At 45.7% G+C, this 26,766-nt stretch overlaps 1 protein-coding gene across 1 annotated transcript; it reads left to right on the top strand.

Moving 5' to 3' along the window:
* The first annotated feature begins 1,428 nt into the window (after positions 1-1,428).
* Positions 1,429-20,773, top strand: LOC132780575 (WD repeat-containing protein 87). Its single transcript, XM_067462489.1, has 7 exons — positions 1,429-1,580; positions 1,948-2,118; positions 2,955-4,858; positions 6,642-7,443; positions 10,398-10,609; positions 13,759-14,093; positions 16,690-20,773. The coding sequence occupies exons 1-7, from the start codon at positions 1,443-1,445 to the stop codon at positions 20,685-20,687; spliced, it is 7,560 nt and encodes a 2,519-aa protein (XP_067318590.1). The 5' UTR covers positions 1,429-1,442; the 3' UTR covers positions 20,688-20,773.
* Positions 20,774-26,766: the final 5,993 nt, after the last annotated feature.

The following is a 26,766-nucleotide window of genomic DNA, read 5'->3' as shown; positions in this document are numbered from 1 at the left end:
TCCAACATTGTTCTACAAACAGGTTTCCGGAAAGATACAGCAATGGATGGGAATCAGTCATACACAATTTATTTCCAAAAGTGTCACCTCTGACTCAATATTAGGACATTCAAGCTCTGTTCCCATAACAAAGGTAGTGTTGTACTCCAAAGCTGGGAATACCCTCTGCACTTTACACACACTCCAATCCAAGGTAAAATAGCAAAGCAATTTATTGAAGAATATATATGAAGAATATATATATAAACTGCCTGTAGACTGTTAGAAATTGTTGGAGTTGAAGTCCAAAACACCTGGAGGGCCCAGGTTTGCCCATGCCTGGGTTAGATGGACCATTGGTGACTTTCATCCTAGAGCAGCAGGAGGAAACCGGTGCTCTCCAGATTTTCTGAAGCAGAACTCTCATAAACCTTGACAATTGGCCATGCTGGAGGTAATTTTACATGGAAGTGGATTCATAGAATAACCAAGTTGAAAGAGACCACATGGGCCATCTAGTCCAATCCTCTGCCATGCAGGAAAAGCACAATCAAAGGACCCCTGACAGATGACCATCGTTTGTGCAGCTTACTAATTATGGCCATAGTTAAGACACTATGAAATAGTTCAATTGGACTGAGCATTTCATATTGAGTGTATTTATAAAGCATTCTAATGGCTTTGATAATAACTTCCATGGGATTGAAAATGTTGGTAATTATTTATCGTATCAGGAGTGAACCAAGGGTACAGTTATAATATATTTAAAAAGCACAAAGTTAAAAAAAAACCATGGCATTATATTAAATGTCCTTTGACCAGTAGCTGGCCACTTGGAGTGCCTCTGTTGTTGCTATAGGAAGGTCCTCCATTGTGCATGTGGAAGGGCTCAGGTTGCATTGTAGTAGGTGGTCTGTGGTTTGCTCTTCTCCACACACGCATGTCGTGGACTCCACTTTGTGGCCACTTTCTTAAGGTTGACTCTGCATCTCGTGATGCCAAAGTGCAGTCTGTTCAGCACCTTCCAAGTTGCTCAGTCTTTTGTGTGCCCAGGGGAGAGTCTCTCATTTGGTATCAACCATGGGTTGAGGTTCTGAGTTTTTGCCTGCTACTTTTGGATTCTCACTTGCTGAGGTGTTGCTGAGAGTATCTCTGCAGATCTTAGAAAACCATTTCATGATTTAAGGTGTTGGCATGCTGGCTGAACAGGGGATGGGCCAGAGATGTCACTGCCTTGGTTCTTTCGTTATTGGTTGCTACTTCCCGGCGGATGTCAGGTGTTGCTGATCACCATCCATCTTAATTCCTACAATGAATCTGAACTACTAAATAGTTGGTCATGGTTTTAAACCAGTTCCACTGCCTTCTAGTTCTCCTGTTTCCTTTCTGTCTCAAACTTATAAAACCATGTCTTCCAATCCAGGTCAATATTATTGGTGTAGACTGTACTGCGATATCCCACCATGCTCCTGTGCCAGTCTTCTGTGCTCCCTAAACGTCCCGATGATCGGGACAAGATGGTCTTGAAAGCCCCAGTTCGCATTGTTCCTCTATGGCGAGACCTCAAAGTCCAACTCATGGAAACCCTGGAGCTACAAAAGGTAGGAGAGACAGCTATGAAACAAGAACCAGGGTTTTCTTCGCCAGCAGGGTTGGACCAAGGGCAAGGTGGATGGATGATATTCTTGAAGTGACTGGCTTGACCTTGAAGGAGCTGGGGGTAGCTGACAGGGAGCTCTGGCGTGGGCTGGTCAAGGAGGTCACAAAGAGTCAGAAGCAATTGAACGAATAAACAACAACTGGGTAGGTTGACGGAGAGAGATGTCTTCCAAGATTGGTACCAAATTTCACTGAGAAGATTCCTTCCTTATGCTCCTTCCTTCAGTAGTTGAATTCTGTCCATCTGTCATGTATTAGTTAGACCTTCCTTCATGTCTGTCTTTTCCCTTATCCCTTCTTCTTGAACAGGGCATGCCAGAACCAACTGAAGGAAGTCCCATCTTGCTGAGTGACAGGCCCAATATTATATTTCGAGAGAGTTGCGAACCCGATTCCATGCCACTTGTCTTCTTCATTCGGTCAAGTGACGTCGAAAGCTACCTTGCATCATTTACCTGGAAGAGAGGGAAGGGAAGCAAGGTGAGAGGGAACATGGTGGTTCATGGGAGATGGGTATCTATGCCATGGTCATTCCCAACCTCGGATCTTTATATACCTCCTCCGAAGAACAATATAATGACCTGGTTGTTGAGTTATTGTTGTGGTTCCTTCACTCTGCTTCCAACCATAAGGTGAACCTATGACAGGGTTTTCTGAAGCTGAGAATGTGTGACTCACCCAATGTCACCCAATGGGTTTTCATGCTTGAACGAGGAATCAAACCCTGGCCTCCAGAATCCTAGTCCATCGCTCCCACCACTGCACCACACTGTTTCTCAATAGGACCTATCGAGTTCAACTTACTGTTTCTCACAGTAGCAAACTTGGAGGCAGCATGTAGTCATCATAACGTGTCTATCATCTTCTGCTCTGCAGGAGACAGTTTCAGCAATCCTCCAGATAGATAGATTGGATGGAGATAGGTAGGTAGGTAGGTAGGTAAGTAGGTAGGTAGATCGATCAGGAGGACTGCTGGAAGTTGCAGTCCAAGAATAGGTAGAGAAGGAAGAAAGGGGAAGGGAAAGAAAAGGAGGGGGAAGGAAGGAAGGAAGGAAGGAAGGAAGGAAGGAAGGAAGGAAGGAAGGAAGGAAGGAGAGAAAGAAAGAAGGAGAGAAAGAGGGAGGTTGGCCACAGCAAGTAAGCATGCATGGTGTGTACAGCTAGTAATAATAATAATAATAATAATAATAATAATAATAATAATAATAAATACCTGCATGCCCCACTGCCTTGAGCCTGGGTCAAAGTCTGTTCCTCTGACTTGGAGCTGGTCTGACTTCAAGTATACTCGGACTGAGTTCCTTTGCCTCTTACAGGTGCGTGCCTGGATATACAGCTCAGAGGACGAGACCACAGTGACAGAGAGAGAGTATTCCATCATTAAAAACCCCAGGGTCCTCATGATTGTCCATGTCAGCCACCTGCATCTGCTGGTCGCCTTTTGCGATGACATCCACTTGCGTTTCTTCGGAGACTACACTCAGGGGTATCAGCTGCTTTCTGAGATGAGCTCGCCTTATTCCATCACTAGCCTGTGCTCCAACTCTGAGACTGGTGAATTGGTGACAGGGGCCATTGGCATTGTGACTTTCTGGTCTTTTGTCATCGAGGATGTTCCTTCCATCAATATCGAGCAGGAGGTGCTCATTGCGAGTGGCGAGTTTGTACACTTTCTCAGAGTGGAGCCGGAGTGGGGAGCGCTGGTCGCTTTGTGTGAGAACAATATCCGTGTGTACAACTACAAAACCAAGGTCCAGATTTGCAATTTCCAGGTCAGCCAAGGTGTGTCTCTGACGTGCTGCACTTCGAATTGTGCCCAGGGCTTCCTCTACACGGGAGACCTGGCTGGGGACATTACAGTGTGGGACTTTCTCAAAGGGAACCTGGTCCACCAATTCAAGGCTCACTTGAGCGCCATCACCAGCATAATCAGCCGGATGTCAGTCCATACCCTCATGACCGCATCACTGGACGGTCTCCTAAAGGAGTGGAACCTGACTACCTGTGAGCAGCTCCGGCGTGTGGACATTGGGGAAGAAGTCTTCCAGATGCAGTTCATCAATGAGCAGACGTTCTTCCTCCGTACTAGATACACCTTTTCCATTCGGACTGTCAACAACTTCTACCAGCTCTTCAACAGGTCTAAATCTAGCCTCAAGAAGCTGGAACGGGTGCAGTGTGGATCAGACAAGGCACGCATCCTGGCAGCAACGGAAGACGGGGTTGTCCGATTCCTTTCTCCTGTTACAGGAGAGATGTTGTTTGTCACCTGGCCCTTCCAATTACTCGAGAAGGCCCTGGACTATGTTTATGACCCTGACCAGGAGGAACTGTTAATAACATTGGGCACAAGTGATATCTATGTCATGGATACCGCCAAGAATCCTTGCCCAGTGAAGTATATCCTGCATACTGCCGACTCCATAGACGACAAGGTGCTGTGTTTGGCCTACAGCCGCCTGGATCTGAATGGCCGCACGTCTAGCTTCATCTTCAGTGGGTTCAAGAGTGGGAAAGTGCGCACGGTCACCCAGAATTTGTATCGGATGGGTGGTCGCAGAATTCATAATGGCAATGTGCTGGCACTCAGCAGCCTTTCAGCCTCAGGGAACCTCTCATACCATTCGCGGGAATCCTCCTACTTGTGCTCCTACGGCCTAGATAATTACATTATTCTTTCCGATGTGATTTTGAAGAAGAGCAATATTCTGGAGGTGGTACCTTTGGTTTCTATCCAGAGCACCAACTGCAGGATCAACAACCTCCTACTTATTCCTGGCTACATCTGTGTCCTCACAGATCAAAACCGTGTTCGGTTGTGGCGCCAGGCAACGCTAGTCCCTGGCAAAAAGAATCCTTTCTGGAAAGAGACCGGCGCCATGCATTCCTCCAGCATCACTTCCTTTGATTACTGCCACACGCTCAGCCTCCTGGTGACGGGCGGTTCTGACGGATCTGTCCGCATTTGGGACATCCTGGGGCAGATGTTAGTGGAGTTTGACACGACTCTCAAATTCAGCCGTGTCTGCTTTGCCAACCAGCGGGGAGACTTGATCGTGGGCTTCAACATGAACATCTATTTCATCCCATGTGTCTCGTACCTCCCCAACAAGCACCTCATGATGTTGGCAACCCGGAGCGTGAGAGATGACACGGCTGAATGCCCTCTTCCATTCATGACACGTTTCTTGCTATCGTTCGACATTGTTTTTGTGCCCAAGTAAGTCATGTGGGAAGAGGGAGGAACAAAGCAGTAGAAGATGTGATCCCTGTCTTAATACAGGCAGATTCTTTTCTACCTTTGCAATTAGCTTACCCTGTTTCCTTGAAAATAAGACAGTGTCTTATATTAATTTTTGCTCTGAAAGATGCGCCAGGTCTTATTTTCAGGGGATGTCTTATTTTTCCATGAAGAAGATTTCTGCCAAAAGGTTTTCTAAGACCATCATAAATATATGTTTCTGATGGTCTTTGGCGACCCCTCTGAAACCCCCTCACAACCCCCCAGGAGTCCTGACCCCCAGGTTGAGAAACACTGGTGTAGATGCTCTCTGAGATACACAGAAAAATCAGTTTGAGGAGATAAGGAAGTCACAGGAGACAGAGTGAAAGCCAAAGGACTGCTATGTTGAAGACATAAGTGACAGCTGTTCAAGGACTCCTCCTTTTCCCCATTATCTTAGTTTTCCTGCCAGTTTTTTTAAAATGAAGAAACTGCATCCCCCATGTTATTTTAAGCAGTGAGTATTCCCACTTCCATTTTTTGGGAGGAAGTGGAAGCTGGCTGGAAGTAAGCATTGTAAGCAAAGCAAAGTCCTTTGTCTCACCCTGGTCATTCCACAGATATATAAACCCTTTTTCCCAGTTCCAACAGACTTCACTACCTCTGAGGATGCTTGCCATAGATGCAGGCGAAACGTCAGGAGAAATGCCTCTAGAACAGTGTTTCTCAACCTGGGGGTCGGGACCCCTGAGGGGGTCGCGAAGGGGTCTCACAGGGGTCGCCAAAGACCATCAGAAAACACAGTATTTTCTGATTGTCATGGGGATTCCATGTGGGAAGTTTAAACCAATTCTATCATTGGTGGTGTTCACAATGTTCTTTGATTGTAATGAACTATAAATCCCAGCAACTACAACTCCCAAAAGTCAAGGTCTATTTTCCCCAGGCTCCACCAGTGTTCACATTTGCGCATATGGAGTATTTGTGCCAAGTTTGGTCCAGATCCACCATTGCGTGAGTCCACAGTGCTCTCTGGATATAGGTGAACTACAACTCCCAAACTCAAGGTCAATACCCACCAAACCCTTCCAGTGTTTTCCGTTGGTCATGGGAGTTCTGTGTGGCAAATTAGGTTCAAATCCATTGCTGGTGGAGTTCAGAATGCTCTTTGATTATAGGTGAACTATAAATCCCAGCAACTACAACTCCCAAATGACAAAATCAATCCTCCCCCAAACCCACTAGCATTTACATATGGGTGCATTGGGTATTTGTGCCCAGCTTGGTCCAGTGAATGAAAATACATCTTGTATATCTGATATTTACATTATGATTTATAACAGTAGTAAAATGACTGTTATGAAGTAGCAACAAAAACAGTGTTATGATTGGGGGTCACCACAACATGAGAAACTGTATTAAGGGGTCACAGCATTAGGAAGGTTGAGAAACACTGCTCTAGAACATGGCCATATAGCCCGAAAAAACCCACAAGAACTTAGTAAGCATTGTGTTGCCTAAACATATCCCAGAAATAATTCCTGGCCTCTATTCAGTTTAATGCCGGTGTAAAATGGGGTGCTATAAAATAGTTTGCAGGGTGTGAAAGGATTTCCCATTTTGTTTAAGATGTCTGAGAGAATGATTTGGCTACATTTTAAAAACTGGGGAATTGAGGGACCGGATGTAGATTCTTGAAGAACTAGAGTAAGTGCAACGCAGCAGCAACATTTAAGGTACGGCATTGAAATTCTTGACTCAGAAATCCTTTATTTTCAAGGTATCATCAGGTGGGCAAGAAAGCAAAGAAGTTTGAACGTCTGGAGCCCATAACCAATCACAAGGAGGTGGTGATGGAAAAAGGTGTCGCCAAAGTGATGTCATTCATTGGCAAGCGAGTGAGCAGTCTTCCCGGACCAGATTTCTATGGGCTTACACCGGACATCAAGGAGTTGCACCCGGAGTTTGCTGTGGAGTACCAACTCCTTTCGAGGCCCACTTTGGGGAAGAGACACGCTCCGGCTGAGCCCCCACTGGCCCCGCCGCCTTACCGTGGGCTCCCACCGCTGTCTAAAATTGTCCCCCTCCACCGTAGTATACCTTTCCAGCCTGGACGCACTTGGCCCATTGCACCTGATGGCTTCGTCCCCAATTCAGTGATCCGAGCCCAATTGTTTCCACATGGGATCCCCACAAGCCTTGAGTGCCCCTTGATACCCAGCCGGGATCCCTTGCCAATGCGGAAGTTGGTTAAGATACAGCTGCAAGACTGGGATAAGTCAGAGGTTGTTGAGAAAGCCCGGAAGAAAAAGGCAGAAAAGTTAAAGCGGCCTACCATCGAGGGACGCCGACGAGATCTCCTGTCTGAAATTGTGACCAAACCCTGGTTGAGGCACAAGCCTAGTGATACATCACTTCCTTCTGTAATTAAGGCCATTATAAACATAATGGACGATGTGCCCTATTCAACCTACTTGCTCTGTACATCTGCCCTGGTCCAGCTTTCTGAGTCTTATGAGCTGCCAACGCCAGTCCAGGAACAGGCCTTTGACCGTCTCATCCAAGACACGAACCACAAAGAGGTCAGCATGGGCGTTACGAGGTGGGGCCAGTGGGACGTGGGGAGGAACAGAAGTACAGTAGAGTCTCGCTTATCGCTCATCCAACGTTCTGTATTATCCAACGCAGTCTGCCTTCCGCCCGGATCGAACGCTGTTTCAATACATTGTGATGTTTTGCTGCTAAATTTGTAAATACAGTAATTACTAGATAACGTTACCGTGTATTGAGCTGCTTTTTCTGTCCATTTCTTGCAAATCATGATGTTTTGGTTCTTAATTTGTAAAATCATAACATAATTTGACATTTAATAGACTTTTCCTTAATCCTTCCTCATTATCGAACATTTCCGCTAATCCAACGTTCTGCCGACCCGTTTATGTTGGAAAAGCGAGACTCTACTGTATATCAATTAGGAATTTTGGTACTGCTCCATTATGCAGGTAGAGGCCACTAAGGGAAACTAGTAGGCCTGGGTAACAACGGAAAAATTTGTTTCTAAAATCGATTTGTATTTGGGGGGTTTTTTTGTTTCGATATTTAAAATAATTACAAAATTTTCCCTTAAAAAAGTTCGGTATTTACGAAATTTTGTAAATGTGAAAAAAATTACAAAACATCAACGAATTGATTTCCGAAACAATAACGAATCGATTCGTTAATGGCAGATGCAACCGCGAAATACGCTAAAAAACCTCCAAAAACTTCTGAAGCTTCCCTCTCCCTCTGTTGTTGACTGTTGGTGTGATATTATAATTTTTTTCACTAATTAAACAAAAACCTTGCCCCAGACATGCGGAAATAATAACGAAACGACCTCAGAACAATAACGAAACCAATACAATAACGAAATACGAAGCATTTACAAAACGTGTTTAAAAATTCGTTTTTTAAAAAAATTGCTCCAGAATGGTTCGTTATAGTTTTGTAATTGAAAAAATTAACGAATTACGAATTAACGAAATGAAACCGCCCAGCCCTAGAAACTAGAGAGAGAAGGATAGCCCGTTTGGTTGTGTGTTTCAGTCAGGTCCAAAGCAGAAGACCCAATAACGCTGCACACAGGCAAGAGGAAAAAGAACAGCAGAGAAAAAGAATCAGCAGAGTTAAAATATAAACTTGCAATGTTGCAAACAAAAAACAAACAGTGCAACAAACTTACACAGCACTTGTAAGCAATACAGAATAAGTGGGTTGTTGTAGGTTTTTCCGGGCTGTATGTCCATGTTCTGGAGGCAATTTTTCTCCTGACGTTTCGCCTGCATCTATGGCAAGCATCCTCAGAGGTAGCGAGGTCTGTTGGAAGTAGGAAAATGGGTTTATATATCTGTGGAATGACCAGGGTGAGACAAAGGACTTTTGTCTTCTGGGGCTAGCTGTGAAATTTCAGCTGATCACCTTGATTTGCATTCAATGGATTGGAAGCGCCTGGGGGGAATCTTTTGTTGAGAGTGATTTTATGTGCCTGGTTGTTTCCCCTCTGTTGTTTTGCTGTTGTGATTTTTGAGTTTTTTTTAAATACTGGTAGCCAGATTTTGTTCATTTTCATGGTTTCTTCCTTTCTGTTGAAATTGTCCACATGCTTGTGGATTTCAATGGCTTCTCTGTGTAGTCTGACATGGTGGTTGTGAGAGTGGTCCAACATTTCTGTGTTCTCAAATAATACACTGTGTCCAGGTTGGTTCATCAGGTGCTCTGCTATGGCTGATTTCTCTGGTTGGAGTAGTCTGCAGTGCCTTTCATGTTCCTTGATGCGTGTCTGGGCGCTGCGTTTTGTGGTCCCTATGTAGACTTGTCCACAGCTGCATGGTACACAGTAGACTCCTGCAGAGGTGAGAGGATCCCTCTTGTCCTTTGCTGTGTGAATAATATATATCTTGTCATTTGCTGTGTGAATAATATATATCTATCTGTATCTATGGCTGGATGGCTCTTTGTCAGGAGGGCATTGATTACATTTTCTTGCCCTGGTGAAGGGAGTTGGACTGGATGACCTTAAGGAAGAATTTCTGTTGGTCATGGGAGTTCACTGTGGTAAGTTTGGCCCAATTCTCTCGTTGGTGTAGTTCAGAATGCTCTTTGATTGTAGGTGAACTATAAATCCCAGTAACTACAACTCCCAAATTTCTATTTCCCCCAAACTCCATCTGTATTCATATTTGGACATATGGAATATTTGTGCCAAGTTTGGTCCAGATCCATCATTATTTGAGTCCACAGTACTCTCTGGATGTAGGTGAACTACAACTCCCAAACTCAAGGTCAATGCCCACCAAACCCTTCTAGTGTTTTCTGTTGGTCATGGGAGTTCTGTGTGCCAAGTTTGGTTCAACCCCATTGTTGGTGGAGCTCAGAATGCTCTTTGACTGTAGGTTAACTATAAATCCCAGCAATTACAATTTCCTGATGGCAAAACCATTTTTTTTGAGTGATGGTCACTCCTTAGGCGAGTGGGTGTCTTGTGGCCAAATTTGACAGCAATTTGTCCAGTGGTTTTTGAGTTACGTTAATCCCACAAACGAACATTACATTTTTGTTTATATAGATTGTCAGCATTGAATGTTTGCTATTGTATATTTTGTTGTGAAGCAGCCTGGGTCCTTTCAGGGAGATTAGGTGGGCTATAAATAAAGTATGATTCAAGTTTCATATTTTGTGACAAAACAACATTTAAAATGAAGCCACCAGAATCCAGTGGCTGCAATACCCTTTCAAGAGACTTTGGGGAGAGATAACACCCAACTGCTTTTGTGGAATGATGTTTTCTTCCTCTTTGTGATTATTAAATCCATCTCTCTGTGCTCCAAGGGTTGAAGCAATGCTGTGTTGTAGGCTACTGGTGTAAGCATTTTGCAGAAGAGAAAACAGAGGGTGGCTTGCCCATTGTGAGGCATACAGGTGTCTATGGCTAGTCCCTCTCATTGCTGGGCACTTCATCTGTACAAGAATTTGGATCCCATGTCTGCTTTCTCCGTAGGTAAGGATGAGGCTGGCTGCTTGGGAGGCATTGGGGAAGATGGACCTGTTGACTGACCAGGAGGTGGTCCCACTCGCTCGAGCCCTTTTGGATGAAAACAAAAAAGTGCGAGATTTAGCTCGTTCTTTGCTTGACTCTGTGGCTGGCATTACGGACAAGTTTGTCCTGAAGAAGGAGATGCAACGGATGGCAGGCACCAGCCTGGATGACCTGTAAGTATCTCTCGCTGCTGGGAGAAGGGTGTGGCGTGAGATTGGGCCCATAACCTGCGGTGTAATGTAAAATGATCCACGTGTAGTTCACATTTGATCAGTCCACACACTGTCTTGCCAGAGAAAGAAAATATGTCACTCAGGTGAACAGTAAAGAATAAGTAGCTTAGTCTTCGTAGTTCAGAACTTTCTGACCGAAAGGTTGGTGGTTCAAATCACGGGACCAAGATGAGTTCTCATTGTTAGCCCCAGCTTCTGCCAACCTACCAGTTCGAAAACATGCAAAAGTGAGTAGATCAATAGGTACTGCTTCTGCAGGAAGGTAATGGCGCTCCATGCAGTCATGCCGGCCACATGACTTTGGAGGTGTCTATGGACAATGCCGGCTCTTTGGCTTAGAAATGCAAATATGTACAATGTGATCAGTTGCACCAACTCACATAGTGTGTTTTTATGACAGATTGTGTCCATGTGGATAAACTCCTTCAGCAGCTCATGAAGTGAGAGCACACTCCAATCTCTGTCTCTCTCTGCTTCTCTCTTCTTCTCTCTGTGCAACTGCATAGCTCAAGCCTGAACAAAAATGTAACAATAACCGCAAGTCCCAGGCTCAGCCTGCTGCCTGGGCATTGCATGACCAATCAGCTTCATGCATCTTATTTTACAGTTGACACACACACACATACTCACTGATTCCTTGCATGCTCCAACAAAGGGTAGAGGATGTGTTTCCATTCCTTGCAATACCAAAAGGAGAATTTTTTTTCCTGGCAGAACAAATGGCCAAACAATGGCTTCTTTATGCAAGTATGTAAACTATAGTAGCTTGTATGTAGGACAACACTTTTTGTCCAGTAGGATCTGCCATCATATATAGACAAGACATGTGTACAGCCAATACCTATGTTGAATGTAATTACTGATATTGCAGTCAACTGTTCTGGAGATATTTTTATCTAATCCTAGTGTTGTTGTCTATATCCAAAGAGTTTCTTGGTTAAATTTTTAATAATATTGAATTTTACTTGGTTTTTAACTATGCAAGAGCTAGTTCATATAGTATTTTATGAAGTATTTTAAGGGTGCATCTGGCCATTGATTTATGTAGCATTTTAATGGGTTGCGTTGTATTTTAATGGTGTATTTAGAATTGTAATTTGTAATCTGGTTTTTAGGGCCCCCTGTCAGTTCAGCGGGTTAAACCGCTGAGCTGCAGAACTTGCTGACTGAAAGGCTGGGCAGCAGGGTGAGCTCCTGCTGTTAGCCCCAGCTTCTACCAACCTAGCAGTTTGAAAACATGCAAATGTGAGAAGATCAATACGTACCGCTTCAGCTGGAAAGTAACAGCACTCCATGCAGTCATGCTGGCCACATCACTTTGGAGGTGTCTATGGACAATGCCGGCTTTTCGGCTTAGAAATGGAGATTAGCACCGCCCCCCAGAGTTGGACACGACTGGACTTAATGTCAGGGGAAACCTTTACCTTTACATATCTGTTTTTTATGTATTTATTTGTTAGTCCTTTATATGAAAAGCCTATGGTCTAAGCATTAAATAAACTACTATAAGCAGAATGTAATGTGTGAATATCCCTAACATTTCTGTCCAAATTCGTAGAAGTCCATATTTAACAAAAAAACAAAGCAAAGCAAAACAAAACCCAATATTGTGGACATTTGTATCCAAACTTGTACCAGTTCAGGTATAGCAAGAAGATGAGCGTTGTGAAGGTCGGGATGGATTCTTTTGATGGGGACATTTTATTTAATAATGGAAAGATATTTTTATCAGACTTTAAAAGGTCAGTGTTTCTCAACCTGGGGGTCAGGACATCTGTGGGGGTCGAGAGGGGGTGTCAGAGGGGTCTCCAAAGACCATTGGAAAACATTGCATTTTCTGTTGGTCATGGGGATTCTGTGTGGGAAGTTTGGCCCAATTCTATCGTTGGTGAGGTTCAGAATGCTCTTTGATTGTAGGTGAACTACAAATCCCAGCAAATACAACCCCCAAACATCAAGGTCTATTTCCCCCAAACTCCACCAGTGTTCACATTTGGGCGTATTGGGTATTTGTGCCAAGTGTGGTCCAGATCCATCATTGTTTGACTCCATAGTGCTCTCTGGATGTAGGAGAACTACAACTCTAAAACTCAAGGTCAATGCCCAGTATTTTCTATTGGTTATGAGAGTTCTGTGTGCCAAATTTGGTTCAATTCCATCATTGGTGGTGTTCAGAATGCTCTTTGTTTGTAGGTGAACTATAAATCCTAGCAACTACAAATCCCAAGTGACAAAAACAATACCCCCCCCCCAACTCCACCAGTTTTAGGAGTATTGGGTATTTGTGCCAAATTTAGTCCAGTGAATGAAAATACATCCTGCATATCAGATATTTACATTGCAATTCATAACAGTAGCAAAATTGCAGTTATGAAATAGAACGAAAATAATTTTGTGGTTGGGGGTCACCACAACATGAGGAACTGGATCATGGCACTAGGAAGGTTGAGAAACACTGGCCTAGTATATCAGAGGATACCCCCCCCCCCCAACCCCACCAGTATTCAAATTTGTATGTATTGGGTATTTGTGCCGAATTTGGTCCAGTGAATGAAAATACATCCTGCATATCAGATATTTACATTACGATTCCTAACAGTCAGGCATGTAGCCAGGGGGGGGGCTCGGGGGGCTTCAGCCCCCCCCCGAAATTCTCACGGTGGTTCGCGAAAAGGCCTTACTGGTGCATTATTTAAACTGTTATGTTTATTAATATCATGATTTGATCACCATTCTCAATATATCCCATATGTATGGGGGTATTGGGGTAATGATACAAAAGGTTTGCTAGGCTAGACCATCTTTCACGCAGACTCAGCCCCCCCCGAAACTCAGCCCCCCCCGAAACCCCCCCTGAAAATTTTTTAGCCCCCCCCGAAACGAAATCCTGGCTACGGGCCTGCTAACAGTTATGAAGTAGCAACAAAAATAATGTTATGGTTGGGGGTCACCACAACATGAGGAACTGTATTAAGGGGTCGCGACATCAGGAAGGGTGAGAAGCACTGATCTAGGTGCAAGGCTACATCTCATGTGGACTGCACTCCTCTGGAATCCTTGCCTTATGCTCTCCCTTTCTTCCTATTTAGGGCTGAAATGAACCGTTCTCAAATAGAACTAGCTTTCCCTCGCAGGATGCGTGCTGCCGGTATCATTGCAGAAACCCAAGATGAAGCTGTCCAAGCCTTGACAGAAGAGTCGGAGCGGCTGCTGAGCCGAGTGGAGAATCAGCTGACGGCCAATCTGTTCCTGATGACCGAGACTCCCACACTAGAAGCCCAACGCTTCAGCCGCCCACCCCGTTTCCGGCAAAGAGCCTTGTCTCAAGGAGCGCAGGAAGAGATCGCCAAGCCAGACTCCCACTTGGAGGCCCGGGCCCGATGGCTGGGTCTCTTTGCCAGGACTGATAAGCTGAAGTCTCAAGGTCAGTACACATGTGGAAACATGTGTTGGTGAAACATGTGGAAACATGTCTTCTTTTGGATGGGGTGTAAGGAGCTGTCCTCTAGAGCAGCGGTTCTCAAAGTGTGCTCCATGGAGCTCTTGGGGCTCCGCAAACCATACTGAGGGTCTCTGCGCTCTCCTCCTCCTCCTCCTCCTCCTCCTCCTCCTCCTCCTCCTCCTCCTCGCTCCTTCCCTTGTCCTGTCACCCTTGCTCCCAAAAGCCATTTCCCCTCAAACTCCTTATTTATTTATTTATTTATTTACTTTATTTGTATACCGCAGTTTCTCAGCCCGTAGGCGACTCAACGCAGTTAACAACAAGAGCAAAAATTCAGTGCTAACAACATACACTATTTAAAAACAATTAACACCGTAGTATACTAAGTAATTAACATCAATAAACAACACATTAACATCTCGTAACTAGAATCGTGATCCAACTCGTCATCCGTAATTCCGTTTTCCTATATTCATTATATTCATTGCACTGCTTCTCCGAACGCCTGTTCAAACAGCCAGGTTTTCAGTTTTCTTCGAAACACCATTAACGAGGGGGCTGATCTAATGTCCATGGGAAGGGCGTTCCACAGCCGAGGGGCCACCACTGAGAAGGCCCTGTCCCTCGTCCCTGCCAAACGTGCCTGTGATGCAGGCGGGATCGAGAGCAGGGCCTCCCCAGAGGATCTTAAAGTCCTGGTGGGTTCATAGGCGGAGATACGTTCGGATAGGTAACTTGCCACCAAGAGCCTCCCCCCCGACCTCTCTTGGCACCAACAGACTTTTCTCCTTGCCCTCTTTGCTTCCATGACTCTTATTTCCCTCCCACCGCTTAGAGGTGCTTTGATTGTACTTTTCCTGCATTGCAAAAAGGAGTTGAACTGGATAGCCCCTGGGGTTTCTGCTATTATTATCATTCTTCTTGTTGTTATTACAAAGGCTGGGTGGCCATGTGTTGGGGGTGTTTTAATTGTGCTTGGCCTGCATGCAAAAGGGGGTTGGACTAGATGACCTCTGGGGTTCCTGTTGTTGTTGTTACAAAGGCTGGGTGGCCATGTGTTGGGGGTCCTTTGATTGTGCTTGTCCTGCATGGCAAAACTGGGTTGGACTGGATGAGCTCTGGGGTTCCTGTTATTGTTGTTACAAAGGCTGGGTGGCCATGTGTTGGGGGTGCTTTGATTGTGCTTGTCCTGCATGGCAAAACTGGGTTGGACTGGATGAGCTCTGGGGTTCCTGTTGTTGTTGTTACAAAGGCTGGGTGGCCATGTGTTGGGGGTGCTTTGATTGTGCTTGTCCTGCATGGCAAAACTGGGTTGGACTGGATGAGCTCTGGGGTTCCTGTTGTTGTTGTTGTTGTTGTTTGATACATATCAAGATTAGAAGTAGAAGAAGAAGAAGGACTTTATTTTTCTACCCTGCCTCCATCTCCCTGAAGGGACTCGGGGCGGCTTACATGGCGCCAAGCCCAGGCAGCATACAATTAAAAGCAAAGCAATAACAAAATAGAATTTAAAAAGCATAAAACAACACAACAATAATAGACAAGTATCAAGCAAGAAAAACTAATTTAAAAGGAGGGGGAAAGGCCAAAATATGGGCTGATCAATCAAGATCACTATGCTGGCTTTTGTATTGGATCACATGTCGGACACTTCCCAAGTTTCTAGAACTGTGTGGTGTATCATTAAATAATATGTGCAGATCTGATTAGGGTGGCCTTTTGCAGTTGCCAGATCGTAATTTTGTTGGTGCCAATTGTAGGTCTTTAGGCACTGCACACAGTGTGCCGATCACCACTGGGACCACCTTGACTAGCTTGTGCCAGAGTCTTTGCAGTTCAGTCTTTAAATCCTCATATCGTGTAAGCTTTTCCAGTTGATTCTTGTCAATTCTACTGTCACTATTATTGTTATTGTTGTTGTTGCAAAGGCTGGGTGGACATCTGTTGGGGGTGCTTTGAATGTGCTTCTCCTGCAGGGCAAAAGGGGATTGAACTGGATGGCTCCTGGGGCCTTCCACTGAAATACTGTTAAGTTTATGTTAGTTACAATTGTTTTTCATTTTAAATATTGTATTTCAATGGATTCTCTGTGTAGCCTGACATGGTGGTTGTAACAGTGGTCCAGCATTTCTGTGTTCTCAAATAATATGCCGTGTCCAGGTTGGTTCATAAAATGATCTGCTATGGCTGACTTCTCTGGTTGAAGTAGTCTGCAGTGCCTTTCATGTTCCTTGATTTGTGTTTGGGCAATGCTGCGTTTGGTGGTCCCTAAGTAGACTTGTCCGCAGGTGCATGATATACGGTAGACCCCTCTTGTCCTTTGCCGAATGTAGAATTTTTTGGATTTTTTAAGTGGGTCTCTAGATAGGTTGTAGATTGCGTTTCTTCATGAGCTTCCCTATGCAGTCAGTGGTTCCCTTGAGGTATGGCAAGAACACTTTTTTCCTAGTATATATTCCTTCTAATGTTGTTTGAAAGTCAAGGAATCAAAAGTGTAATAAATGGAAAGCATATGTTCTTAAGCATATGTGTCTGAAGACCTCTCATACCTATCTCACTTGTTGTTTTTCCCCATCAGCTGCTGCAACAAAACAGCTTAAAGGTGAGAAGCTTCGTAAAATCCGGCAAGCACACGGTAAGTACCCTGGCGTGTTTCCTGGGATGGCTGCACCCGACGGCAGTCCCGTGTCCAGCAGCTCCAGCCCCAGCTCCAGCTTGAGTTCTAGTGTCGGCAGTGGCAGCGTCCACAGCAGCGCCGGCAGTGGCGTCAGCAGCGCCAGTGGCAGTATTCGCATCCGTGTCAGCAGCTCCACGTGGCAGGGGCCACAGCGTCCCAAGAAGAAGGTCAAGGTCACGGAGAAAGCAGAAGAGATCAAACTCGCTCCTGCCCTTTCCCAGGTGACCCGAAAGCTACCCAAGGTGCACAAGCGGTTGCAGCCCATCCTCTTGCAGCGGCGTGACACCCGCACACAACTTTACACTGAGATGCTGAAGCACCAGAAAGTCAAGAAAGAGCCAGCGGTTGTCACTGCACCCATGGAATCAAAGCAAGAGATTGCCCCTGTCCCACTGAAACCCAGCCCGTCTGTGGCACCACCACCACCACCACCTCCACCACCGGCACCTGCCAAAGGCACCTTAATTGATCCGAATGAGCAGTACAACACTGACCGCACCAAGTGGCGCAAGGACCTCTATAAGCTGATGACGCTTCGCATTGGCAGCTTTGCTGAGGGCCGCACAGCAGCCGAGGACTTCCTGGCGTCTGCTCGTGCGGCCCTGAGCGGCCGTCCCATGTCCTGGGAGGCCTTCACAAACATCAGCCAGGCATTCCTCTCCTCTCAGGAGAAAATCACATCACAGGCCTCTAGCTGGAAGAAGTACATGAGCGAACTCTTCAGAGCCTCTTCCCAGGAATTCAAACCGTCAACAGAAAGCTTAGAAACGGTCTTGGATGTAAAAAAAGGAAGAGATATATTCAGAGGTTCATTGAGTGACGCGGAGAGCTTGGAGCTCAGTCAGGAGGATTCGGATTTGGAGAGAAGAAAGGAAGAAAGAAGGAGAAGAACGAAGGAGAAGAAGGAGCTTGACACGGCGGCGGCAGTGAAAAAAGAGATGTCCATGGCCTCCAAAATGCAAGCAACGAGGAAGAAGATGGAAAGGGAAGAGAAAATGGCTCGAAGGTTAGCGAAAGAAGGAAAGTTAGCTAAATTGAAAGACCAAGACACGTTGTCCCTAGATAGAGAGCGGGAAGTGTTGGCCAAAGAAAAAGAATATGAGTCAGCTGAAGAAAAAGAATATGTGTTGGTCCGGGGGACGGGGAAGGGTAAAGAACAAGAAGCGGCCAAAAGAAAAGAGCAAGAGGCAGTCAAGGGCAAAAGGCACGAGGCAGCTAAAGGAAAAGAGTATGAAGCAGCCAAGGGAAAAGAGCATGAGGCCACCAAGGGAAAAGAGCATGAGGCAGCCAGGAGGGAAGAGCGTGAGGCAGCCATGGAAGAAGAGCGTGAGGCAGCCAGGGTGAAAGAACGAGAGGCAGCCAAGGCGAAAGAACGAGAGGCAGCAGCACGTAGGAGAAGGGAACGAGTCTCGGTCTCATTTGAAAGGAAAGAAAAAGAGGCGGCCAAGAAGAAGTTGGAGAAGTTAGCGGACGAGAAAAGAGAGGCTTTCCTGGAGGAGAAAGAGAAATTCCTTAAGGAGGTAGATGCAAAGATTGAGTCCATGCTCAAGAGTATCAAGAAAAAGCATGGGGATGAGACCCTGCTTACAGACTCGGAAAGGACCCTGTTCACGGTGACAGAAAGCACCATCGCCGAATTCCGGGCAGAAGCCAAAGAGAGGATGCTAGCAGAACTGAAGGAGCGAGCTCTGGTTGAAGCTCAAAAGATAGCACTGGAAGAAGTGAAAGAGAGAGCGTTGGCGGAAGCACGAGAGTTGGCTTTGGAGGAAGCAAGGAACTGGGCCTTGCTCCAAGCAAGGAAGATGTCCTTGATCGAAGCCTGGGAGAAGGTTCTGACTGAAGCACGAGAGAAAGCCGTAGAAGAAGTGAAGGAACAGGCGTTGGCTGAGGCCCGGGAGAGGGTGCTGGCCGAAGCCCGAGAGAGGGCTCTGGCCGAGGAGGAAGAGGAGGAAATGGAAGCCATCTTGGAAGAAAAGATCCAAGCACTGGCTGAAGTCAGAGCCAAAGAACTGGCCGAAGAAAGAGCCGTGGAAATGGCATTGTTGGTATCGCTAGAGGCGGATGAGGACAGGGTTTTACAATTGCTCGGGGCCTTCCCAGTAGAAGCAGATGAGGCAAGGATCTTTGAGCTAGCAGTGGAAAGAGCCCGGGAGCTGACGGAGGCAAGAGCAATGGAACTGGTGGAGGAAAAAATGACGCAGCTCTCGGATTCAGTCATAATGGAGCTGGTTGAGGAAAAAATACTAGAGCTCATTGAGGCACAAATGAAAGAACTGGAGAAGGAGGAAGAAAAAATGGCTGCTCGACAAAGATTAATTCCTGGCAGCAGGGAGTACCTTTTAGCCAGAAAGAAATTATTTTCTGCAAAAGAAGAAGAAGGAAAAGAAGAAGAAGAAGAAGAAGAGGCAGGGATGTGGGAGGACTTAGAAGAGGGGGAGAGTCCCTGGTCTCTTACTGAGCGTGAAACAGAGGCTTTAATTGCCATGACCCAGAAAGAACCCGTGCCATCACCAAAACTTGAGTTTTCAGAACGTGCTCAGTTGATCCTGGATGTCTTGACCGGACCAGAGAAGTTGGAGCGAACAGATTCTGAAGACTTCCAGCGCCTTTGTCAAGTGGTATCCTTGCTTGACATCACTTCAACAACAGATATTCAAGCACTGACTGCGACTCTGCTCCAGAAAGTTGGAGAAACCATCAAGGAAGGTGAGGAGCAGCAGGCTCTTTTGCCTGAAGAAGACGTCTCTGTTTTGAGGGTGCTCAAAGACACATTCAGAGCACGTCAGTCCTGGATGTTTGACCCGTCACAGTTTTCCAAGAAGCTGACCGGCCTTCTGAAAGCTGCCGAGACTGTCATGCAGGCCAAGAAGTTGAAGGAGAAGCTGGACAGAGAATTTTGGAAAAAGTGCTGGGAGGACAGAGCTATGAAGCCACTGGAGGCTGGTGAAATGAAGATCAGGGGAAAGAAGGCCTGGCTGGGCAAGAAACTGAAAGATGCCCTTAGGAAGTGGAGAGTGGATCAAGAAAGGGCTCACTGGGAAAAGAGAGAGAAGGAGCGCCTGGAGAAGCGCCTCAAGATCAGATCACGACCCATCCTGCTCGATGTGTCTGAGAAGGAGAAAGACGAAGAGAGTGTGTCAGAGGAGGAGAAAGCAGCGGAGGACGAGGAGAAGCAGAAGGAAGAACGGACCACTCGCCGTAAGCACGCCCAACTGACTTGGTCACTGACTGCTCAGCGCGAGAGGGCCTGGAAAGTTATTGTGCAGATGGAGAAGCAGCTGCCTCTTTCAACTGAGGAGAAGCTCCGGCGCCACAGACCCAAAGGTCACCGGCTTCCCAAAGAATCTCTCTACTTGGCCAGCAAGCCAGTACTCACGGTTCATCGGAAAACACTCCGGCGTGGTGCCCAGCAGCACATTTTCCGTCTTGATCACGAGAAAGGTGTGGACTGGGACAGTTTTATGAACATCTACCAGTCATTAATGGCCTTGAAGCAAGAAGAAGGTGGCATGGACACAGCAGCTTGGCATGAGCAGTCTGCCCAGTTGCTGGATCTCTATGGCACAAGCAACCTGCTCGTCCGGAATATGCTGCAGCAGCTCTTGTTGGGAGACCGCCGCGATCGTAAATATGTCATGGGCAGCACCCTTAAGATGAGAAAGGCAGAAGCCGATTTAGGCCAACGGATCCTCTATGAGTTGATCCATCACTCAGCCCGACTTCGTCCCAGGCCTCCCACCATACATGGCATCATTCCACTCAGCTACCAGAACAATGTCCATCCCTTCAAGATGCGGGGGACGACCCGCTATGGCACCTTGGCCTTCAAGTGGAAGACCTACGTGTCCAAGGGGAAGATGCCCAGGCTGCGCTTGTTCGTGCACTCAAATTCTTTTTGAAAGAGCTTTAATTACAAAAATCCTGTATACACTTACATGCAGATTCCACTACACATATATGTATATATTGCTTTATACTGATTTTTTTGTACTACACATCCTGCTTTCAATATACAACACAGACATTTGTGAGACCCTTCCATGGTAGTGAACACTTACTCAAGCTTCCCGTTCAATAAAGGAAAAGTTAATGTGATTTACAACTCTTGTTAAGATTTTATTGGGTTTGGGATTTCATTTATTTCAAGGTTGGTAAAATATCATCCTAATGTTCAGGTGGAATTTCCTTTCTTGTAATTTGAAGCCATCCTAGTCTCCAGAGCAGCAGAAAACAAGCTTGCTCCCTCCTCCCTATGACTTCACCTCACATATTTATACATGGCTATCATGTCTCCTCTCAGCCTTCTCTTCTTCAGGCTAAACATGCCCAGCTCTTTAAGCCACTCCTCATAGGGCATGTTCTCCAGACCCTTGATCATTTTAGTTGCCCTCCTCTGGATACATGCAGCTTGTCAATATCTCTCTTCGTTTGTGGTGCCCAGAATTGGACACAGTGTGATTCCAGGCGTGGTCTAACCAAAGCAGAATACAGGGGTAGCATGACTTCCCTGGATCTAGACACTAGACTCCTATTTACGCAGGCCCAAATCCCATTGGCTTTTTTAGCTGCAACATCACATTGTTGGCTCATGTTTAACTTGCTGTCCACAAGGACTCCAAAATCTTTTTCACATGTACTGCTGTCGAGCATGGAGTCCCCCATTCTGTATTTTTGCATTTCATTTTTTTCTGTCTAAATATCTTCATGGACCTAACTCACCTGTGGCATTGCTTTAAAAACTATACAAGTTGACAAAGATCACAAGATGGAGGTGAAGCTCCACTCATGTTCTACCTTTGGGCGATCTAGTTGGCCATTGCTTGAACAGATCATCGTTCTGAAGAGACCTACTTCAGGATGATCCAGCACAGCTGTTTTTCTCTTCTGAAATATAAACCCTAGAATGATGCTAAACCAGTGTTTCTCAAACTGGAGTTTAGGACCCCTGGAGGGGTCACAAAGGGGTGTCAGGGGGTCACCAAGGACCATCAGAAAGCACAGTATTTTCTGTTAGTCATGGGGGCTCTGTGTGGGAAGTTTGTCCCAATTCTATCATTGGTGGGGTTCAGAATGCTCTTTGATTGTAGGTGAACTATAAATCCCAGCAACTACAACCCCCAAATGTCAAGTTCTATTTTCCCCAAACTCCACCAGTGTTCACATTTGGGCATATTGAGGACTTGTACCAAATTTGGATCGATCATTTGTTGAGTCCACAGTGCTCTCTGGATGAAAGTGAACTACAACTCCCAAACTCAAGGTCAATGCTCACCAAACCCTTCCTGTATTTTCTGTTAGTCATGGGAGTTCTGTGTGCCATATGGGCATATTGAGTATTTATGCCAAGTTTGGATCGATCATTGGGTGAGTCTAGCTCAGGCATGGGCAAACTTTGGCCCTCCGGGTGTTTTGGACTTCAACTCCCATAATTCCTAACAGCCCATAGGCTGTTAGGAATTGTGGGAGTTGAAGTCCAAAACACCCGGAGGGCCAAAGTTTGCCCATGCCTAGTCTAGCTGCATTGATGTTCAGAATGAGGAAGATGGAAAGAAGAAGTACCGCAGACAGGTTCGTAAACAGGTCCAAACGAAATCTGGTCGTGAAGCACAGAAGTGGCAAATGTATCTATGTAACTCGGAAATCTACGTTACGTTACCATGTGGTTCAAGCTGCAACTTTGTCTAGTGTGCATCATTTGCAACCATGCTCATGCACTCATTTATTATGAAGCATTGCCAGCAACTGAAGTAAGGCTGAGGAGGAAAGTGGGAGGAGGAGAGAGACACTGGGACATTTTAAAAGCAGCTGAAAAGTGGGAAAGCAGAGGATTAATAAGAAGTGTCCTTGCCAAATTGGGAAACAGGAGGATATGGGACATTCCTAAAGTGGCAACTCTAGTGGCAACTCTAGTGGTAAACCTCAATCTGTGGTGGTCAAATCGTTCATCTCAAGCTGCTGTATGTTAGCCCTAAACTGTTTGATGCAGGAATGTGCGGTGAAGATGTTTTGAGAGCGAGAATATGGATGATTCTGAGCAGCTTTTAACATTGCTATGGTCCTTCCTGGGAGCATTTTGTTCCAATGACAGATGCTGTAAGATGCAAATGATACAATTTGGAAGAAGGGAAACAGTGCCAACACACCAGGACAGGAAGGAACATCTATCATCCCCCAAAGGCCTCTCTCGACCAGTTCCCTCTGCTCCGATTGCTGCAAAGCCTCCATGCCGCCATCATGTGCCTCCTAATCCCCGCTGCTGCCTATCGAGGGAAGCCTATAATCCAGAGCCATTTCTGTGTCAGGACCTTGCTCAGATCTGTTCTCTTTGCACCTGTCTGGGTTCTGCCGAATAATCCTACTGCAAGCCCCCGGGACCTTGGCTTTCAGTATAGACCCCCCACCATCCAACAGCCATTGTCTGTTGTAAAAAAATCCAATTAATTAAAAACATGCACAACCATACACTGGCGTAGACAGAGGTTGGGGGATACTGCCATTGCCATGGTGAAGTGATGCCTGACAAATCCTATATCAGAAAAACCATGTCTTCCTATCTGCCAGTGCATTGACACTACAGAATTAATGCAGCTTGACACCACTTGAACTTCCATGGATCAATGCTATGGAGTCAAGGGAGTTGCAGTTTGCTGAAGCACTAGCACTCGTTAGCAGAGAAGGCTCAAGACCTTGTAAAGCAATCACATGCTTTCAGACCTTTTTTTGTGTGTGTCATGAGAAAATTCATGTTCAGATGGAATCTCAAACTACAAGAGAGGAGATTCCATCTGAACATGAGGAAGAACTTCCTGACTGTGAGAGCCGTTCAGCAGTGGAACTCTCTGCCCCGGAGTGTGGTGGAGGCTCCTTCTTTGGAAGCTTTTAAACAGAGGCTGGATGGTCATCTGTCAGGGATGATTTGAATGCAATATTCCTGCTTCTTGGCAGGGGGTTGGACTGGATGGCCCATGAGGTCTCTTCCAACTCTTTGATTCTATGATTCTATGAATTGAGAAACTGCAAGTTGCTTCTGGTGTGAGAGAATTGGCTGTCTGTAAGGATGCTGCCCTTACATTTTGATGTTTTACCATCCTTGTGGGAGGCTTCTCTCATGTCCCTGCATGGGGAGCTGAAGCTGACAGAGGGAGCTCACCCACTCTCTCCCTGGATTTACCCCATTGTGCCACCAGGGCCTCCAGACCATTGAGCCATGGCAATTAAAATGGTGTCAAACTGCGTTAATTCTACAGTGTAGGTGCAGATAAGTCAGAGTCAACAATGAGTCCTTTAAATTCTGTTTGTTTTCATTTTATATTTTGCTTTAAGTCCCTATGTTGATGAAAGGACGAATAATAGCAGCACATCCATCTGATGGAGTAGATCTGCAAAATGTTATGCTGCCAACTTTGTTCTTCGGGGCCCTGTTTACACAACCATATAATGCCATTTGAAACGGCATTGCATGGTCGGCGTAGATTTATATAACACAGTTAAACTGAATTATATGAGTCTATCTATATACAAGATGTATATATCTATATAACCTTGTTCCAAGGTGTATCTGTTACATAGGGAGCCCCCAGTGGTGCAGCGGGTTAAACCGCTGAGCTGCTGAACTTGGTGACCAAAAGGTCGGTGGTTTGAATCCATAGAGTGGGGTGAGCACCTGCTGTTAGCCCCAGCTTCTGCCAGCCTAGCAGATCAATAGGTACTACTCCAGTGGGAAGGTAATGGCGCTCCATGCAGTCATGCCGGCAACATGACCTTGGAGGTGTCTATAGACAACGCCGGCTCTTCGGCTTAGAAATGGAGATGATCACCACCTCCCAGAGTCAAACACAACTGGACTTAATGTCAAGGAGAAACCTTTACCTTTACTTATATACTGACCATATATGCATTATATGGCAGTGTAGATGGGGTCTCAGTTAGTCTCTAAGATCCTTTTGCATACTAATATATCAATCCATCTCTGAACTGAATGGAGGAAACATTGCTTGGGAAATAAAAATCCCAATGAAGCAAAATGCTGTAGCAACATGGCACAAAAAGGCTGCAGATCGAAGAGGTACAGGATATGGCACAACTGGGTCCTTTCTTATATGGTCGATATTTCTCACCCATCACTCTTCCCTTTTTCAGCTTCTTCGCCAGTGTATCTTTACTGTGGGAAAAGCATCACCTCTGGTGTATCCTTCTCCCAGAGTATTCAATGAATTGTGCCAAGGTGTATCTATTACACCAGCTGGCATGGCAATCTGGTATGTTGCCAGTGTAGTAGGATTTCTGCGAGTGCATCCGCTGGTGAAATTCGACTACAGGAATGCACTTTACGTGGAAAACACCCATTTGTGTTTGATTTCAGACAATAAACAGAGTCAAGCTGGATTTGCCCTTGGAGGGGTGACCACCAAGGGGACTGTCAGTGATCTTCATGATTAAACCCTTGTGCTGGCAGGACTGAAGACTGACAGGTTGAAGATTTGAATCTGGGGAAAGCAAGGATGAGCTCCCTCTTTCAGCTCCAGCTCCCCATGCGGAGACATGAGAGAAGTTTCCCACAACGATGGTAAAACATCAAAACATCCAGGCATCCCCAGGGCAATGTCTTTGCAGATGGCCAATTCTCTCACACCAGAAGCAACTTGAAGTTTCTCAAGTCGCTTCTGACACGAAAAAAAAAGGTATAGATAGGAAAGAATTATGTTCGAACTCATAGAGAGTCATTGATATTAACCATGGTCGACAATACTCAACTAAAGTAAAGATAAAGGTTTTTCCCTGACATTAAGTCCAGTCGTGTCCGACTCTGGAGGGTGGTGCTCATCTCCATTTCTAAGCCGAAGAACCGGTGTTCTTCTTAGACACCTCCAAGGTCATGTGGCCTGCATGACTGCATGTTGCACCGTTACCTTCCCGCTGGAGTGGTACCTATTGGTCTACTCACATTTACATGTTTTCAAACTGCTAGGTTGGCAGAAGCTGGGGTTAACAGCAGGAGCTCACCCCCGTTAACTTTTGGTCAGCAAGTTCAGCAGCTCAGCAGTTTAACCCACTGCACCACCTGGGGCTCCAATACTCAATCAGATGGACCAATTCATTGTAAGGCAATCTTCTATGCTTCTCATTCATCAAATAGAGATTTTCTGTGTCCTTGGGCTTCTCTGGCAAAGAGGTTGCACCAAGCCAGCTGAGTGTCACCTTCTGTTGCCACTCCCAAATGGCTTCACAAAGGACTGGGGAAACCGGCCTGTCTAGTTTTGTCCCGTTTGTGTACATTGGTGGGGTGTTGTTGTAGCTCTATTATCTTCCTCGCTCTGGACTGGTCCCAGATATTTTACTTCTCTGAAGCAGAGCCCTTCATATGGTTCCATATTTTTCAATATCTATGGCCAAAATCCTAGAAAAGGTTCAGGAGTAGTATTGTCTACAGTGAAAATCAGACATGGGCAAACTTCGGCCTACCGGCTGTTAAGAATTGTGGGAGTTGAAGTCCAAAACACCCGAAGGGCCAAAGTTTGCCCATGCCTGGTGTAGATGCATCCTCGGTGCTAATTTCTTTGGTTCTATGCGCCATCGAAGGAAGAATTTGACGTAAACAAGATTTCTCATGAAGACAAATTTCCCACGGAGATACATAAAAAAATCCAACCCACTTTGGGCAGCAAACCCATGAAAATTCAGAGGAATGCGCTTGTTTTTGACCTATAGGAAAACCAGTCCAGGAGATAAGATAATCCCCAGATTAACAAACCAAAACAAGAGCTGCCTATGAGACTATGAAACCCGATTTTCAGCTTGCTTAAGGAAAATGAAATTCCAGGAAGGGAAGCCGTGGGTCAACTCTCAAGAATCACTAGAAACATATAGATAATTCAGAACATGGAAGAATTGTACATTGAGAGGGACTCCAAAGGTCATCTGATCCTGTTGGAGATGGCATCCTTCTCAAGTTTCCTCTATTTAATGTTTTGTCTGTTT

This window comes from Anolis sagrei, chromosome Y (assembly GCF_037176765.1).
Source record: "Anolis sagrei isolate rAnoSag1 chromosome Y, rAnoSag1.mat, whole genome shotgun sequence".
NCBI classification, from domain to species: Eukaryota; Metazoa; Chordata; class Lepidosauria; order Squamata; family Dactyloidae; genus Anolis; species Anolis sagrei.
Note: the sequence above shows the minus strand (reverse complement) of the source record. Positions and strands in the feature narration are given on the sequence as shown.